General features: G+C 49.2%; 5 protein-coding genes across 5 annotated transcripts; 2 read left to right on the forward strand and 3 right to left on the reverse strand.

The window, feature by feature from the left end:
• Window positions 1-2,904: 2,904 nt before the first annotated feature.
• Window positions 2,905-4,464, reverse strand: FOBCDRAFT_283583 (uncharacterized protein; the record flags this gene model as incomplete). Its single annotated transcript, XM_059611638.1, has 2 exons — window positions 2,905-3,864; window positions 3,904-4,464. 2 exons carry the CDS (start codon window positions 4,462-4,464, stop codon window positions 3,055-3,057), a joined length of 1,371 nt encoding a protein of 456 aa, XP_059463820.1. The 3' UTR covers window positions 2,905-3,054.
• Window positions 4,465-5,092: 628 nt separating this feature from the next.
• On the reverse strand, window positions 5,093-7,752 carry FOBCDRAFT_211230 (uncharacterized protein). The gene has a single exon (XM_031181593.3). The coding sequence runs from the start codon at window positions 7,291-7,293 to the stop codon at window positions 5,428-5,430; it is 1,866 nt and encodes a 621-aa protein (XP_031042361.1). The 5' UTR covers window positions 7,294-7,752; the 3' UTR covers window positions 5,093-5,427.
• Window positions 7,753-7,898: 146 nt separating this feature from the next.
• On the reverse strand, window positions 7,899-9,346 carry FOBCDRAFT_211231 (uncharacterized protein). The gene has a single exon (XM_031181594.3). The coding sequence runs from the start codon at window positions 9,258-9,260 to the stop codon at window positions 8,265-8,267; it is 996 nt and encodes a 331-aa protein (XP_031042362.1). The 5' UTR covers window positions 9,261-9,346; the 3' UTR covers window positions 7,899-8,264.
• A 711-nt stretch (window positions 9,347-10,057) lies between these two features.
• FOBCDRAFT_211233 (uncharacterized protein) lies at window positions 10,058-11,181 on the forward strand. Its single transcript, XM_054702767.2, has one exon. The coding sequence runs from the start codon at window positions 10,136-10,138 to the stop codon at window positions 10,919-10,921; it is 786 nt and encodes a 261-aa protein (XP_054558742.2). The 5' UTR covers window positions 10,058-10,135; the 3' UTR covers window positions 10,922-11,181.
• A 5,272-nt stretch (window positions 11,182-16,453) lies between these two features.
• Window positions 16,454-17,298, forward strand: FOBCDRAFT_283591 (centromere protein H (CENP-H)-domain-containing protein; the record flags this gene model as incomplete). Its single annotated transcript, XM_031181608.3, has 3 exons — window positions 16,454-16,660; window positions 16,710-16,875; window positions 16,926-17,298. Exons 1-3 carry the CDS (start codon window positions 16,501-16,503, stop codon window positions 17,296-17,298), a joined length of 699 nt encoding a protein of 232 aa, XP_031042376.2. The 5' UTR covers window positions 16,454-16,500.
• Window positions 17,299-18,529: the final 1,231 nt, after the last annotated feature.

Consider the following 18,529-nt stretch of genomic DNA (forward strand, 5'->3'; position numbering starts at 1 on the left):
GGTAGTGGTAGTGGTGGGAGTGGTGACCGTGGTGGTGGTGTTGGTGTTGGCCGCCGGGTCCCAGTAAATTGAAAAGTTCTAGTGGAGACGGGCCGGGCTTTGTAGGCCGATGCCCATACGGGATGATCGATACTCGACAAACAAGCGCCGCGCGAACTTGGTCCAGTGAGCGAGCGACCTGCTTTACTCTACTTGTAGAACTTATGCAACAGACGGACGGGTATGTAAACGAAATGGAGGCGAGGTATTTGCCCAGCAGAGCAGTTGGCAGAGGCAGGTGCAAAGGAGCCTCGCTTATTGAAAAGGCTGTTTGATGAGGCGCTCAAGGTCGGATGCGAACAAACAAACAGTCGGCCTTCTAAGTTTTGAAAATTGGAGTTGATGGTTGTATCATTCCCATTTTGGTTCCTAGCATAACGCATCAATCGAGCAATCAGCTAAACGGAAGAATAGTAGCTCCAGCTAGAGCCTCTTTGGAGCTGGAAGCAGGTGCATTAGCGGCGCATCGCCCGTCGAACGACAGATCTTGGCCAATCTCAAGCTTCAAAGCTTTACCTTGTATAAACTTCACACAGACATGGTTACTCCATACTCTCAATCTCATGGATATAGAAATATCACATACATATGCTCATCATCTCAAGTCGGCTACTACCTACTAACGAGAATTTCTTTTTCGCGTTTCTCCTTTACTCGCTTGACTAGACCCCTAGTATCCAGCAATTCTGGAAGCACTATAGAAGCTGTTACCATGCCCAAGCTCTGTGGAATACCTAACCCTGTTAATGAGGCGCAATACCGGGCAAGGTATCCGTATAGCATGGATGATTAGGTTAGCTTGGCAGAGATTCCGTGAGGATTAGTTGGCTGTGTTTATACCCATATATGTATTGTTATGCAATACACTTCAAAGAGACTGGCCAGCATATAGCTGAGCACCTGAGGAGAGGGATAAGACTTGTCTGTTGCGAGCAGCCATAATCTGTATTCTCTTCGGCCCGCCTTGCATCTTCAATTTAGCAGATGATCAAGTACAATGCAAACACCGATTAGAGTTCAAGGCTTCATCTGCACAGGCGCATGCAAGAGTTATGTCCGTGTACCGTACTCTGCATGTGGTGTGGCCTGGGCAATCCTGGCTTGAGTTCGATACAAGGCGGCAACTGGCTTGATTGTGTGCCACTCATGGCCTATCGGGTGCAAGGTTCTCGTCCCGTCGTAGACTCCAACGCTCAATACACCCCTATTCTTTGTGATGAGCATGAGCTCAAGTTGAAAAGTTCCGACTGAGATTAACGCTTGGGCTAGACCTGGATAGTCAATCTTCAGTGTAGGTCATCTGGGGCCTAGCTGTCGTTATCCATTTGTTGTCTCTTCTCTCCTTGTATAGATAGGCAGCCAACCACTGCACTGATCTGCGTATCCGTATCTCATCCATCCCTCAATCGAATGCTGAGAGCTTCTCCAAAAATGTCAAAGTCAAATCCCCGCAAGCCACTGACCCCACAACACATCCCTAAGAGACTTGACTTTCCTTCCAAGTCATTCTATAGGAGCCACTAATGTCAGGTACCAACCAGACGGTGCTCGCTGGCTCGAACCCAACCAGCAAGTGGAAGGAACCAAAGCTAACTGCCGTCCCTCCCTTACCTCTTCTACCTTTCCCTTCTCTGTTTCCATTCGTTCGTTGTTCTTTGGGCTGAGTCATATGTAGTCCAAAATAAATCTATCCACTCCATGGTTTGAATTTAGATTTGCACTTGAATTCTTATTATATCATACTTCAAACCTAGCTACTCCGACCGACTCCGTACTCTGCAAGATTGCCTTTCGTCACAGTCGTCATTTTTACCTACAAAAAGTATCCTTTATTTCCTTTAGCCGGCCGTTTCTCACAAACAGGTACCCGCCGGGCTAGGCCACGGTGAATTGCAAATCTTGCCGTTGTCCACACTCCCCAATCTTAAGATATCCAATATCATCTTCCCCCCTCTTCCAATTTCAGCAAATCCGAAACCCCTGCCCTCTGTGTCACTTCGCCTTGTTCCATCTCCAGGAGATAGTTACCAAACTGGGAGCCAGAAACCTCAAAACAGGCCCTGGTCATGAATGCACCATAGCACAACAAGACGAGTAAGTGTCTTCAACCGTCAGTTTGTTCGGTCATGTTTTAGCTTTCTGGCCGTACCCGTACACGATATAGGTGCCTACGCCCAACGGCAAGGTCCCGACGTAAGCGAGACGAGCCTCTCCACAGCTTCAAGCCATGGTTCGCTAATGAACCATCCACCCACATGGATCCCACCCAACTGCAGCGGATCCTCCTCAGACCTGGTCTATTCCTGCACTGTGCTATACCTATAGGTACAAATTGGCAACGGCAATGGCAATCACCCACCCACCCTCCTCTCTGTAAAGGCAAACATCCCGGCTGACAGACGGCGACGGGAAGCAAGCGAGCGAAGGCCGTCAAGCAAGGGGGGGTTGAGGGAGGGTGCCTGGCCAACCGGCTTTTCTTTCCTGCGCATCTCACTATCTCGCCTTACTGGTCGCCTGTCTGCTCACTCTCTCGCCTACCATTAGTTCCCGGATTCCTGGAACGCTGACCTTAAACTTGACCACTGCTTGCTGGCTCAGTCCTTAGCCCCTCCCCTCCCTACCCTCCATGTGCAGAGGAGCTGTAGCGGTATCCACGATCCAGTTTTTTCTCTCCACACCGGTTGTCAATACAATAGCGGTCGGCTCTTGGGTCGCTAGTCCTCGGAGGCGTTCCAATGAGGCTTCTCTTGCTTTCTTCCTTACTCCGTTCACTGAGTGGGAACAGATATTTGAGGCTAAAGGGGGCATCCAATGTGCATATGATACATGATATAGTACATGATACATATTTGGCCGGGGAAAAGCCCCGAGCAATAGCATGGTACTGCCAGACAACTCACGCCAATGACGAGTCCTCAGAAGCAGTTCGAATTTGAACAGCAAAGCAGGATCTCAGGCTTAGCCAACACGAGCTCGTTTTCTCTTACTCGCTGGCAGAGGATGATGTCTCCTCATTTATCTGCAGCCTTTGAGCAATGGCTTCACCTCGGGCCAGTTTACGCCCGATGCCTTGCCTGTAGCGCCGTCCGCCCCCAGCAGTAGCCAAGGACTCGTGTGACATCTTTCAATCTCCATCTCATATGTCCATGCCAAGCAGCGTCGTCCGCTCTGTTCACATCGCTTCTGGCAAGCATTGGCACTCCTCACATCGCCCCATGAGCGGGTGTGCTCGTCCGGCTTGCCCACATGATCCGCCGTTAGCTCTGTTGGGCGGCTCTCAAGCGCCGACATAGCTGAGCCTCCAAACAACTGCCAAACGTCGTGCCATAACACTGGCTTGTCTATTTTTGCGAGTGTCTCCCCGACACGGCGCATCTCGCCGGGCTTCCGCAAGCCATGGAATGAAAGTAGGGGCGAGCAGAAACGATCACCCCAGATGCGCGTGATGGAAGGAGGTTCACCATTGAAGTGATGATTATACGACTCTTCGATGTATATGCCTAGCTTCTGGAGCGTCGTCGCCACCAGTCGATCTCCCCACGTCTCGGTCATGGACTCGGCGTATGCTTCTTGTACGATGCCCGGGTGTTCGAACAAACGGCGCATCGCCTCTCCGGATATCAGGATTCCAGATCCTCCGTGCCCAAAACGCGCCTTGTAATCGCCTACTGCGTTACCAACATACTGGGTCTTGCGGTAGTCAACGTGACCCATGAGTAGCTCCAGAGAAGGTCGTATTAAGAAAGTGTCGTCATCTAAGATGATGTACCACTTTTTGCCTGGCAACTGATGATATATCATCTCCATGCCCATGATAAACTGCCTCTGTTAGCGGTGTGGAGAGAAGTTGTTAGAGAGACAAACTTTTAGCGCATCAAGCTCCCAGCCATAACTTTGCCCAATCTTCAGAGCTTCTTCTTCGTCTCCTGCTTGGAGCTTTGCCTGGAGACTTGTGTACTTTACCAGCCTGGGGTAATCATCCACCTTGCCTCTGATCTTGGTCTCCATAACTCTCTTGATAGCATCGTGCACCGTCACGCCTATCAGCTTTGCATCTGTCTGATTCACTGTCGTCCAATCTCCTACAACTAGGAAACTCTCGCCTTCTTTTCCTAAGAAACCCCCTGTTGCCTCAAAGGCAGCGAGCTGCTCAGGCACTCGGTGACGCGTTCCATACCCGGTTTTGATGAGGTAGCCCACTTCGTTCTTGAGATCTACGGCGTACCGTGGCGATTTCCATAACCAAGCGTCTCGGTTTGTTGCTGCGCCACGCAGAAAATTAAAGAAGCGCGAGATGTTGAAGACAAAAGCCAGGCGGATGGCTGAATCGTGAGGAAGGATAGAATAAATGATGAAGGTGGAGATGAGAATAAGAATGAAGATGGACCGTAGGCGACGTCTCGTGCGTCGAGAAATGACCACCATCGCGGCTAAAATGATTGTGTTATATGAGAGGTGGAAAAGGCGTCTGAGTTATGAGATTTGTCTGACGGCGTCTGATCTCAACAGGAACCAATGAAACGATAAACAATTCCTTCTCGGGCTCAACATCCTAATGTGGAAAGAAAGAGAGAGAGAGAGCTCGATTCGGGATATTAGGCTTCTCATATGGGTTGAGGTATTCGCCAGTTGCTTCTTTTGGACCCAAGCGAAGGATTGACGATGCTGCTCCCTTGTCGCGAAGACCCGCAGCCTGGTGGTCAAGCTCAGCCCCAGTGGATAATATACTGAGTCTCTTATTATGTGAAACAGAGACTGCCTTACAAATAAAGATGCTCTCTTGACAAAGAGAAAAATGTATAAAAGGAAGTGTAACAGGGAACGCGATCAACGAGGTTGGTGAAGTCGTCATCCCCAATCTGTTAGCTGTTGCATATTATGCTGACTCATTGATTGTTGAACTGTGATTGGCCACTAGACATTAAAGTAATATCGTTTTGGATACGATTGCAGATGTAATTGGGAGGTTAGAAACTAAGATGTGATAGAAATATTCAAATGATGGCTTCAAATTATACTTGGGCAAGATGTCCAGCACGAGGAACAAGCAATCTCCTACTTAAATACGTTGTTGTCCGTTAATTGTGTATTCACTACTGCCATAGATAAGAATGATAGCCCCTATCTATAAATGACCTTCTTTCCTCATCAACTCCCAGGTATCCAATGCTGGATATTTTTCAAATATTGTTAAAAAGCACCATGGAATCTAACTGTATAGATAATCCCGAAACTGTCTTGCTTGAAACGCCAACCCTATGCAAATAGTTAGGAGAGAAAGAAAAATAGGCCCCCTTCATCAACTCTGTAAAGCGTAACAGAACTGGCACATCAGAGCATCACACACAATCCTTCATCTTCACGTACTGGATAAACCTCATCGGGATCCTAAGCATCCTTATCGAGCTCGTAAAATAGCAGATACACCTCTCTCTGCATGCCCAAGACTTCGCTGGTCTTTGCCTCCTTGACCTTTTCGTCGTTGACGCGCCACCATTTGTCTGTTGCTGACTTTCGTTTCCTTGATCGTTTTGCGACGTTTGATGTCACAGACTTGGGTGGTAACGAACTGCTATTTGTTTGCTTGGGCGATGTAAGCTTGGAGAGAGCTGACTTTGTAGAGGCGGCCACAGAACGAAGACTACTGGTTTCCGGATCCTTCTGTTTACCAATTGCTGGTAAGCTCACCGAGCCTCGTAGGTCTGAAGGGACACTCCTAGGTGGGACCGGCAGAGATTCCAGAGAAGGCGTCGAGTCACCAGACGAGCCTGAGAGGAGGTCAGGCGTAGAGATTGCCGGACTGTGCGTCGGTCTTCCTCCCATGATAGGGGTACCTATGGGTGTCGGCGTCTTGCTAAAAGCTTCCGATGGTTGGAAGGTATTCGGATTTGAGAAGGGTGCGGCAACGTTCTGTCGTCGGAATGCTTCGTAATGACCACTGTTGTGTCCGCCACGGTGAGTAACCAGCCCGAGCAGCTTGTATCTCTTTTGATCCATCAAACCACCAAGAGGCAGCTGTTCGGGAAAGACCACCTTGGCCGAGTTCTTCTGTGTTATTTGGCCCACATCATAGATGGAGCGGGAGAGGTGAATAGCCAATATCTTTGGAAATATGGACATTCGAGTGGTCTTTGCGATCCTCCTCTTGGGCGCAAAGCGAATATCGCCAAGCTCGACATCCTCTGGGGGATTCTCGGGATCTGTGTCAATGGCATGCTGGAGCTTGTCGATGCTTTCCTGGGCTTGCGCCTTGAAACTCTCGGACGTGGACTTGGCCATCTCGACCTCTAAATCTGCCTTTGTCTGCATCAATCGACACATTTCACATTTGAAGTCATCAATGTACTCGGTTTTGAAGATGCCGTCAAAGCATGCATTCAACGTGGTGCCTGAGACCTGAGGCACAGCCAAAGTTATAGTGCAGAAGGTCTCTTCCCTGGGCTTAGTCTTGTAGCGACAGGTCTGACACTCGAGATGCGACTCATACTTTCCTTCCATTGGGAAGCCCTCTTCAATTTCTATCGGCAATTGGCCATTGTCCTGGGGAATCTCGGTTTCCTCGGATGGTTCGATAGCAGAGTCGTTGTCGCCATTGGCAGTGGGCTGCTGCTCTGGTGAGGATTCGTCGCCGTCCTTACCATTGTCTTGACTATCCAGCGTGTTCTCGACACTCGGTGTACTTTGGGTAGGAAACAGACCGCGTCTCCGCATGTGTAGTCTTGCTCGTTGACCGCAGTGATACTCGTCCTTGAGGCGCTCAGCCACGATTTGCAGGAACTCTTGCGCATCTTGTTGTTGGCGGCTGATCCTTTGCTTGAACGCCGCCTCCAAAACCTTGACAAACTGGAACGGCGATATGGACTTCTTGTAAATGGGGCGCTCATTAAGCGCATCCAGCATCTCTTTCAGTCCTTGTGTGACTAGTCCTTCTTGCAGGCCCTGTAGCTTCCATTGGGCAATCTGCTTGCCCTCTGGCTGGACAAGACTAGCATATACTGCCGGGTCTTCGATACGGCGGCGGTGCGTTTCGCGAATCAAATATATGCGCAACTCTCCTAAGCCGGCAAGGGCTTGGAGAACCGAATTGATAAAGCAGTCATTGGCTTGGTTTCTCAAACCGACTATAGACTTTTTCTTGGAGCTCGTGGCGTCGTGATCGATGGAGAAGTTTGGTGCGAAAACATATATGAGCGCTGCTGCAGCAAGAGAGGCACCAGCAGCGTAGGACACTACTGAGGCCGATTTCTCGGGCATTTTCAACAGTGGCCGACAAAGGGTTCGGAAGGGTCGGGATTGAGAATCCGGGGGGAGAGGAACGATGAGGGATACGCTCGTGTCGGACAGATCAAACGGTCAAACGGTCACAACAGGGCGTGGCTTGCGAGCATGTCTTTGTGTGGGCGGCGATTTCGCGACAGAGGCTTTTCTCTTTCTGATCGGGAACTTATTAGCTCTCGGTGGTAGCGTGTAAGTTTTTGCCGCAGGGCGACATGGCAGTGGAGGAACAAAATCTGGAGTTTTTCGGATCGTGAGACTTCGAAAGAGCGCACGGAGAGCGAGTATGTAACAGAAACCGAGATGGTCTGTTCTCTTCAGCGTTAGGAAAGCTTATGGAGAAACAATCCACATCCGCTAACCGCAGACTCAACGGCCGGGGGAAACACGGGGATTTTTGGCGTTGCGATGGCGGGTTTTCTGGAAGAAAGCGAAGCCGGAGCGTGCTCCACCTCGAAAATTTCTACCCCATTCGGGCAGGTGAACAGGGTAGACACCCCACTGAACATGCCCATAACCCCGCCTGGGGAGAGGCTAGACAGGGCATTGGGGACAGCTTTCGGTGGGATTTGGCTCTGAACCCCCAATCTTTTGAGCTGCTGACCACCATTTTTGATACCCTTGAGGCTGTATGAGCTACCCGGGAGCCTCACAATTGATGGATGTTTGAGCTGCGTTTCCGATGCATCCGTAGACGATTGGTTTGGACTTTGCGGGGTTTGTTTTCAGCTGGATAAACTTGACTTGGAGTTCGGATTTAATTATCTACCGAGCTCGAATAGGTATTTTCTGAATGTTCTTCAACTTGTGATGTGTTCATCCGCTCAGGTGGTCCAACTATGACAGTCGAATCACGATGAAGGCTGATTAACATGAGAATGAACGGAAACAAAGACTTACTATATCGTCAATATGATGATGGAAAACCCGGGTATCGAAGAACGAATACATCAAGTAGCATCGGTCGCAGTCTCCTTCACAATTTCACCCTCCCAATCCCATAAACTCCCGTTCAAGGCACCTCGTCTCACCCATGTCGTCACAAGCTCCCTGGGCATCTCATCGCCATAGAACGATGTTGGCACATCATACAGCTCGACTGTCATCCGTTCCTTCGGATCGAATTCCTTCCAACGTGATGTCTTGACGCCCCTCCACACAAAAGCCGCGTCTAGAAGGGTAATTTTGATATCCCGGTCCAACCGCATGTCATCTCGTGGCAATTTGTGAAAATACTCCTCCTTGATGTTGGCTGCCTCGACATTCACTGATCGAGCGAGGATGACATGCTCAAGCTGCTGCTGCGTCGCGATGTACCACCATAGCCAATGATTATCAAGTGGTGCCCCAAATATTGTAAGGCGTTTGAGATCCGGCCATAGACCCCAGACATCAGTAGGAGCATCTTGAAGGCTCAGTGCCGGGTAATCGCCAAGGCAGACAAATTCCTCTAGTTTATCAAGCCGTTCGAACCCCTCGCGAAGAGTCCTCCTGACATTCAAGTGGTCATCCAGTGGATCCAAACTCTGGAATGGCATGTGGACAATCAGCCTTCGCAGTGTACCGCATATTTCGCAGAATAGCTCCCGCACCCAAGCTGCTGTGGGTTGGTCGTCCAACTTGTCTTTAAATGGGGCTAGATAGAGCGATGTGATATTCCGCAGTGGCAATATAGGCGGGAGGCTTGGTACAGAGTGAGGAAGACAGAGCAACAGCTGCGCAAGGCGTCGACTAGTATCAATGTAGAGGCATCGCTCTCGAAGCAGCCGACTAGCTAACTTGTATGTATCGCGCGAAACCAGTGTCAGAGAAAGTAATGTCTTTGTCGAAATATGTGACGCTGGGATTAATGCCAGTGGATTCGAAGGTAAGACAGCCTCTATAATGTGATAGAGTAGTTCGGGAGGTAATGAGCGCTGCAAACCTTGGTGCATCTCTAAAGACATGACTGCCGATTGATGAATGCGGTTAAACTTATATGTTGAATATGGGAAGAAGTTAATTACTGAACAGACTTACAATTCGGAGCTCAACTTAATGGTTTACATGTGCCTTATCTCTCATCATGACCCCAGATAAGCTCGACTTCACGAACGCCAATCAGAAGCCGGCATCTACGACAACCTCACTTACACCGTCAGGTGCTTTGCGCGACAGACTGAATCATGAGGCATTTAGCCTGGACTGAGCAGTTGAACAGTTTCCCTTCTTCGATCACAGTGGTAGCGACATAGTACACGACACTGGCACAACTCCATGAACACGTGAACAATCATGTATCAATCAGATAGTGACCTTGCCGGTTCTTTACCCCAATTTCAAACTCAGACCTTTCTCACCACCATCACCAGTCTCTTCTCCAGACCAAACTGGCACTTATCACACTACTGTATCGACGAGTCATCCTACAAACGCAATTATGAGTGCTCTGACTAACACTCAGGATGCCCCCAGCATACTAAATTTCCCTACACTCCCTAAGGAGACCATTCTGAAAATCCTCACCGAGATCACCCAAAAGAGTAAGAGCTAGATTCACTTACTCACCCATGGTGGATCTGTCTGCGGTGAAGACTTCAGTGACTATTACACCCTCATCTACACTGGAGGTCATACGGATTGTGATGGGGTGTTTGGACAGGGGCAGATCGAAAGTATCACCCTCCAACACAAATGTATCTACAAGGCACCTGTCATCGACGGTGAGATCGACTTTTTGACGCCCGCAAACCTGAGCTGGAAGCTAGCTCTCGAAAAGAATCGAGTGCTTCATCAGCTTCATGTTTATGATAGATATCTCAATCCCGATCTTGTCGAGCCAATGCGAGCCCTCTGGAGTCGACACAACAACCCACATCCGGACCTCGAAGCATTTCGCTGTGACACTGGACATCTTCTTGTTCTCACCGGCGATATCATGGATGATCTTCCCTTCGCCGTTGACGTTTACGGTGGAATTGACAGTCCTAACCGTAATGCCTATGTCAAGAAGCTGCATGTAAACGATAATCGTCTCGAGTGCCAACGACGAGGCCACATCATGGTTTGTTCTTCTCCTTGGATGGTAAAGGACGAACTACCCGATGAAATGGAAGAGCATGAGTACCTCATCTCTCATTTCCCTGATAGACTCGATGCCAATATGCACGTCGCATTCCATCACGCCTTGTTTCACAGACGAGATGCGGATCGTCTGGCTCTTCTTCAGCTGGACTGGTCCCTCATGACTGGCCTCGAGAGCCTTTGCCTTGATCTCTCAGGACCTTGGACCGATGGTCCCAACGCGGAACTCAAGTCCTTCTGTGTTAAGATGGGAAGCCATTTGAAGCTCAAGACACTTGTTGTTCTTGGCCTTCCGGTGAGACAGGATTACTGTAAGTTAGGCAAGGACTTTTGGATTAAAACCCTCGAGAACCAGGAGTATGTCCCAAGCACTGTCGTCAAAAGCCATGTCGAAGACAGCGACGAAAGTGACGAAGGTGATGATGATGATAGTGATGACGAACTAGTTGGATTCCCAACATATATCTATTGGTTGAAGGAGTGTCTTCAGCCCGGCAGCCAGGTCCATGCTGTGATGCAGTATGAATCAGAGACAGAGCTGTAATGGTCCTGAAGATTCCATCTTTTCCATCCAAGACGATGACGCCCCGGCCGAGACCGCCGATGATGATTTCTCGGATACATCTCGTGTCCATTGCCCCAACCTTATTGTCTCCCCTATCAGGCCTTGACGCCTAACCATAGTCCCCAGATGCCCCTGCCAAGAACCCAGAGTTCTTGCGAACACTCCTTTATTTATTTGATTTTGATCTGTTAAACAGACTTTAGTTGGCTAGGTAGTTGCTTTTGTGCAGATAAATTGATAAAGCAAGATATATAGCCTCCTGACTGGAAGAAAACTTCTGACCAGGGATCAAGTGCCGAAAGACTAGTCTAAAGGTCAACTAGTCCATAGTGAATTTGCTAGAGCTTATACAAAATTTACCTATATCTCTTTGCCACTTGGTATAGGAATTAGAAGTTTTCTTGCCTCCCCCAGACACCTTTTGCTAACCCTAAATAAAACGTGAACATTATGTGACAGGCGCGTGAGTCTAATGTAGTAAATTGAAAGATATCACAGAAGGGAATCTTGGCCTTCTCCTTCTCGTCTCACCCTGTAATCCGTAAACAAATCTCCATTTCCCATCCTAGCTATCCATCCGAAAGGCTCCTGAACTCTATTCCCTTTCTTTACACATACTGCTCGTGCGCCAAACAAGTAATAACATCCCATCCTTTCCCAGAGTAAAGACTTCCTAAATGCAAGAAAAGTTGGCCCTGTACGAGCACATACACGAGTAACCGACTTCAACTACTTTCTACCTGCACTCTCATAGTTATAGTCAACACTCCACAGAGAATCCCACACAACCGACTTTTTCGTCGGACTTTCAGCCGAATCCTCCCGTTGCACAGCGTTCCGAGGCTGCTAACTGGCCGTCAGCAACCCATCATTATGGTCCAAGAAGGGTGTCGACGTTTCGTACCTCGTCCGCTTTGGCGCTGCCGCCTTGGTTTGATGACTCGCCCGAAGGAGACTTGCTCGGACTCTCTGTTTGCTCGCTCTTTTGCCCTTCTGCCAGAGCCTTCTGTGCTAGGCTCGCATTGGCTGCCGTGAGAAGTCCCCCGTGCGTAGGGCTTGTGCCGGATGGTGTGTCGGTGGGATGCGCTCGGAGTGAGTTGGTCTCGCTAGCCAAAGCACTATTCTTTAACAAAGCCGTGCCTCCAAGCTGAAACGGCAGGGCTTTCTTGGAGCCGGTACTGCTACGCCTACTCTCAAGACTCTTCGATAAAGTCTTGTTAATACCTTCAATACTAGTGACGCTATCCCGACTCTTACCCTTTCCACCCGTAGCATGAGTGTGAATGTTGGCTGTCGCTTCCACGGTATTAGCCGCAACAGTTGACTTGCCCATTCCAGGCGTCGAGGGGGCGCCAGGTTTGTCTTCGAAAGCATCGATCAGATACCAGCGTAAACCATCCGACAACTGGAAGGGATTATCGTTCTCCTCATCGTTGATCGAATCTGTCTCGCTGCTCGGCTGGAGACTCTTTGAAAGGTCGACGACACGCTCTTGGATCCGTGAGATACGGGCAACAAGCCATTCTCGGTGACGCAAGCGATGGGCATCTTGCTCGCGCAGGAAGTAATGTGGGAAGCCCACATTGAAAGCGGCCCACGCACCGGCTTGCTGATTGCGCGTAGGGAGAAACAAAGCCAGATCGCCCTCCTTAAAGTGCTTGAACGCAATTTTCTCGTGCGAATCCTTTTGCAGAAGGTGTGCCTTCTCCCTGTAGGATCGGGCTTCCCTCTGCCACTTACGAGCCATGTGCTCTACTTCCTTGATCCTGCGATATACAGTCTCGGAGAAAAGCTCCATGTCAAAGTTGCCAATCTTGTTCATGAAAGCTTCGTATTTCTCATTTTCGGCCTGCAAGTCTGAGTTGTTAAGCCAGTATAGGAGTTCGAGATCAGTGCTATCGCCCAAGACACGGCTTAGAGTTCCTGACTTGCGTAGGGACGAACCAGGGTCAGAGGAGTCGTTGGGGTTCTGAGCATTTCTTTCGGATCGTGGAATCTTAGTAACGGTCATATCTCCATCTTTCCTGGTAATGGCAAATCCTACGCGCTCCAACAGCCGGCACATACGATCGTTTTGAGAGTAGAGGCGCTGTGTAAGATCCTTAGTCTTCTCGTCTCGGTGCTCATACTGGCTGTTCAAGTTAGACATCTTGCCCTGGAGGGACTCGGCTTTCTCTTGGAACATGCGAAGCTCTTCCTCCAGACTACCGACGTGGGACTGTTTGGAGGCCACTTCTTCGGTCAAGGCCATGACCTTTTTCTCTTCTTCTTCCAGCCTTGTCTGCAGAGCTTCGGGCCCAGTTTCGCCATCACTGAGCTTGGCACGCAACTCGGTAAGTTGCTCTCTACCATCTGCGAGCTCTTGTTCAAGTGCGATCACCTTTGCTTTCTCCTCAGCCAAGTTCTCACGCAAATGAACCGCTTTCATTTCGCCTTCGGATAGTTTAGTATCCTTCTCAGCAAGCTGTTCCCGGAGTTCCGCAATGGTTGCCGTGAAGTGTTCAGCCTTAGTTTTTAGTAAATCAATGTCTGCCTCCGAGTTTCGGGACTTCTCAACGAGCGTTCCGGCTTGCGTAAGTAGCACATCTGAAAGATCTACAAAGTTGTCTGGGACAGCAGCCTCGGGCAGCAGCTCAGTAAACAGTCTTTTCAGGGCCTGCCAATGATCACCTAGAGCCTCCTCAGCAACACTCAATTTCCTCGAGACGTCCTGGGTTTCCTCTTGTGCAGACTGAACTTGTTGTTCAAGGGCCTCTTGTTGTTCTCTTTGAATTCGGGTTTCCTTGCGAAGGAACTCGACTTGCCCTTGCGCTTTGAGGGCATCATCTTGTCGCTGCTTGTTGATTTGCTCCAACTCGGCCTCTAGCTCCTCCACTCGTACAACATATCCGGCTTTCTCGTGCTGCCTTGATTCGTCGAACTGTTCGATTTCGTCTTCAGTATCCTCCAACCGTGCTCTGAGAGTCTTGATTTCATTCTCTAGGTTCTTGCGCTCTTCGACGAATTCGCGTTCGAGGGCCTCCATATTCTCGAGTAGATCTTGTTTGGTAGTGTTAACTTCCGCAATCTGACCTTTCAAGTCTTCATGCTGGCCCTTCAAGTCTTCGTGCTGACCTTTGATGTTCTCATGATGATCCGATTGCGCTGTGAGTTCTTGCTGGAGTCGACTAGACCGCTGTTTCTCTTCTCGCAGTTCGTTTTCCAGCTGAGTGATACGCCGCATCAATGGGTCGATGCCGTCCGAAGAGCGTCTACGGTCATCAAAGCGGCTCGATCTGATAGATGATCCAGAGTTGCCTCTCTCGCGTTGCTGGGGACCCTGAGGCTGGAAGAGATTTCCAGGGCGGCTGGCTTGGCTCTGTCGATGAAGCAAATCCTCTAGACGGCGGACTCGGCTCTCGGCCGTCTTCAATTTGTTTTCTAATTTACCTTTATCCTCCTGGAGTGACTGTAGTAAATCATCATCGCCTCGAATCATGAGACCACTCCTGCCAAGGGCCACTTCATGAATACTTCCGTTCTTGAACGCCTTAAGTCGTTTGGATTGCTGCTTTGTTGGATTGTCAAGCTCTTGTACAAGCTTCAACACATCATCCAATACACTCTGATCAACAGGTTGCTCTTGCAACAACTGCACGAAATCTGTTAAGTCGTCTTTGGTCAAAGCTGGCCATGGTTTGTCTTCCCCAAGCAAATTGACCTCCAGGCCCATGACATTTGTGTCCAGATCTGGACCATACATGCTGCCAATCATTTTTTGCCACTTCCGCCGTCGCTTGGACTCTTCATCCTGAAACAATGCCATCTCGTTTGCTAGAGTAGACGAGTCCGTCTTGACTTTATCAACCCATTCGCGTCGTCGAACTGCTTCTGAGACGAAAGCTGCGTACATATAAGGCAGCTGGTGTATGAGACGAAGATAATCAAATGTCGTCATGTCATCTACCGACTGATTCAATACGTTGATTTGACTTTTGACGTTGTTATGAAGAGATGTTATTTCCGTAACGTAACGCATGAATTTCGCTGATTCCGAAGCAATAGAATTTCGCGCGTCTGTTGCATAGTGAAGTAGCTCATCCATCTCTTTGACTCGCTTTTTCAGCGTTGGTACCAAGTGTTCGGTGTGCACTGAAGCCGTTTTGGAAGCTTGCGCTACATCTCGTTGCGTATTGCTATATCCAAGTGCTGCCCGGTAGTCGGAGTCCATCTGCTTCACTACTGCCTCGATATCTTCAAGGAGCTGTGCGGAATCTGTGCTGTGGCCAAGAGCAGATCGGCTCATGAGCTTCTCGAAGTCGGCAATCAGCGATTCTAAGCTTCTATACATCTGAGATGCTGTGTTGTTGAGTTGATTGGCCTTGTCGCTGAACCTTCGATGGGCTGTCGGGGCAAGTTTTCCCGCCTTCCTTGCGGTATCGAGTTCGATAAGGTCTTCCAAAGTTGGGTTCGACTTCTTGGTCTCTTGTCGAGTCATAAACTTGACCATCAAAGGCGAGATCGGGGTATTTCTGGCGAGATCGAGATATTGCTCCCAATTTTCAACCAGAGTCCTGTGCTCTTCCAGTGCAGGCGTTACCCATTTCTTCAGGTCGTTGTATTTGGGCTCTATGGTCTTGATGCTGATTTCGAGATTCGCAACAGCCGCATCCAAGCACTTGATGATAACGTCTATCTCGCTGTACAGCGCCAGAGTTGTTGTGTTCATCTGTCCGCAGTCCTCAACCAAATGCATCGCCCAATTTCGACGCTCCTTGTATAGCTCTTGCCATGATGATATTGACTGTACATCATCGATCGTATTCGGCGCATTCGGGATGACGTACCGCTTCGGAGCCGGGACTGGGGTGATGAGGTTCGCATTCCCTGGGGAACTTATTCGGATATCGTATATGAACATCTCTTTCTGGGCTATGGTCAGAAAAGGCATATCTCTTACTGAGTAACCAACCTCTGTATGTAGGCTTGTGAATTTGACGGTACGGCCATGAGGCGTCAAGGCGACAATATGCTGTGGTGGAATCGAGGTTTTCCTGGAGACCCAGGCCTTGAGATCATCGAGGCTACAGCTGAGTTAGTTGCCAACATCTCATTGTCATCTTGACGAGGCTTACATGGAGAACTGTGCGGTATCGACCTCCAGCCGCAGGCCCGTATGGGCTATCAACACCTGGAGAGCCATCCCGAGACATCTCCTATTGGAAAAACTGCCGCAATGCGCGACCGACGGAAAAGAAGGGGGCACTTCAGTAAAGATATGGTTTCTGATCACCAGAGCTATAATGGGCACCTGGTGTTGAATGAGTTATAGTAATATCTTCGCGTGACGAAAGATCCACCGATTATCCATGGGCCATAGGAGCCTGGTCTTAGCGTGACGCCGTGACCGGTGCCTTGTGACAAGCAGCATTTAATTGGCGGGAACGCCACACCTACCAAGCCGCAGTTCCAGCCACAATCAGTAACAAGCTTGTCGTCAAGGTCAACGCGTTTTGCGATACAAGGCATGGCCCAGCAGGAACTCCAGTAGAAAAGCTATATCGAATCTCAGAATCACTATGGCAGACTCAAATGACGTCCCGATGTTGGACGGGCATGAAGAAATGTCCCATCTTCCCATCTCAGAAGATGAAGCCAAGATCCTCGAACTATATGATCGAATACAAGAGCTTCGACTTGAAATCGCTATTATAAACGCGCAGAAGTCACATCAGCCAGGTCTGTTTCTCTCAGAGATAAGCTCGCAGTATATGCTTACAGTTCTTAGAGGAAACCTCGTCCCTTACCGCCGAAGAAACAGAAAAAGCCCAATCAGAACTGATGGAGTCGAGAGCGCAGTATATCCTGAGAAATGAAGTAACAGAGGCTGTTATGACGGCGAACCCAATTCTCAGAGCCGTTCATGGCGGCCCAGAAGCAGCTCTTGTTGAGCGGTCCGTGTATTTGTTCGTACGCGTATGTGCTATCAACTAACATTCACCAGTGAACTCTTGACCTACATTGAGGGTAGAGACGATACCTCCATATCAGTTGCCACACAGGCCGCTGAAACGAACAAGGTGTTAAGCGTGTTGACAAATGTACAAAGTAATACGCTGCGCAAGTCTCGAGAGAACGTCACTTCAGCGGCTGAGATGCTTGAGTTAGCAGAACAAGTCAAGCTGAAGAAGAGAGTGCCTCCGAACTCAAAGATGATGCAAGAGCAGGAGGAACTCGAGGCGGACGTCAAGGCAAGCAAACAGAAATGGAGAGTAATGAAAGGCGTAGCCAGTGGTATAATAGTTGGTAGTGGCATTGATTGGGTGCATGATGATGAACTACAAGATGTTGTACTTGATCCCGAGGAGGAGGAATGATGATTCCACGAGAAAATCAACTCTATTCAGGCTCTAAAAAAGCTCACTGCTTTTTCGAACGCCCTTCACTTCGAGGTGACCAGTTCCTGAAGGTACTCCATGATCTGGCCATGCGTTGAGGAAATCGAGCCTCGTCCCGTCCCGTCGGGAAAGAAAAGATACGTATCCCCGTTGTTGGATCGGGGCTCGTGAGATCCCGTCGTGGAGACGATGCGTAATCTGGTAAAGAAGAGCAGGGAAATTCTAAACGACAGGACAGAGTCATAGTTCGCTACTAGCGATGCGCGATCACGGCTGTCCCTGGAACAACATGCAGGTGCCAGGTTTCAAGCCTCTCATCTCAACCTCATCCTCGTCTCCAACTTCATCAATTCGCCACTCTGTCGGATCGAGTGATTCTCAAGACTCCACCATGAGCTCCCGATAAGGCTTAGCAGATATGGGAGCTATGACCACTGGGCGGTAAATGCACGTGATATGTCTTGGCGATTTCGAGATGGAAAATGGATGGAGGTGAGAAACAAAGGAAACGAAGTGAATGGGGGAGGGCAGCGTATCCCAAAAAAACGTGCCGTCGAAATCACTCTGATGCCCTCCCTGAATTTGCCTTAATTTGGACCAGATCAGCGCGCCGCAAAGGGGCGTATTTAATCACTAGCGTCGTCGCGTGTTGGGCAGCGACCAAGGAGTACTGAATCTAGGATGCTTTCCAGTTTCCAGTTCTGATATAGAGATTGGAGAAAATAGGTACCTTAATACATTAAGAGTACTTGGAAGAAAGGTCTGTAGTTAATTAAAAATGGAGTAATCCTCTTGCTCTTCTTAAGTACCTAGTAATCACTGTATCTTATACCTTTCTTTATTCGTTTATGGAAAGCTTCCTTGGTTTTGATTTTGCTCATCTTGGAGGAGGGCAACTCGAACGCGGGTCCGATTTCACCGATTCAAAGTCAGAGATAGGCTAAGAGCAACAAGTCAGCAGAGCACAGCTTGAAAAGCAGGTGGCAGGAAACTAAAAGGGGCGAGCAGAAAAAAACAGTCAAGAAGAGCGAGTGGAGAGGGACACAAAGAATGAATTTGGGCGGGGGGACGCTCAGCTCCCTGTTCTCAACTTTGGCGTGAGCCCAGAGTTGGCTCGGCGTCTAGGTACAGCACAGTATCAGCTGCCAGGAGGACTACATGACCACCCAAAGACAGGTGTGTCGCGTACCCGCTGTAAGTCTCTACTGGT

The sequence above is a fragment of the Fusarium oxysporum genome, chromosome I, assembly GCF_013085055.1.
Source record: "Fusarium oxysporum Fo47 chromosome I, complete sequence".
Taxonomy (NCBI): Eukaryota; Fungi; Ascomycota; class Sordariomycetes; order Hypocreales; family Nectriaceae; genus Fusarium; species Fusarium oxysporum.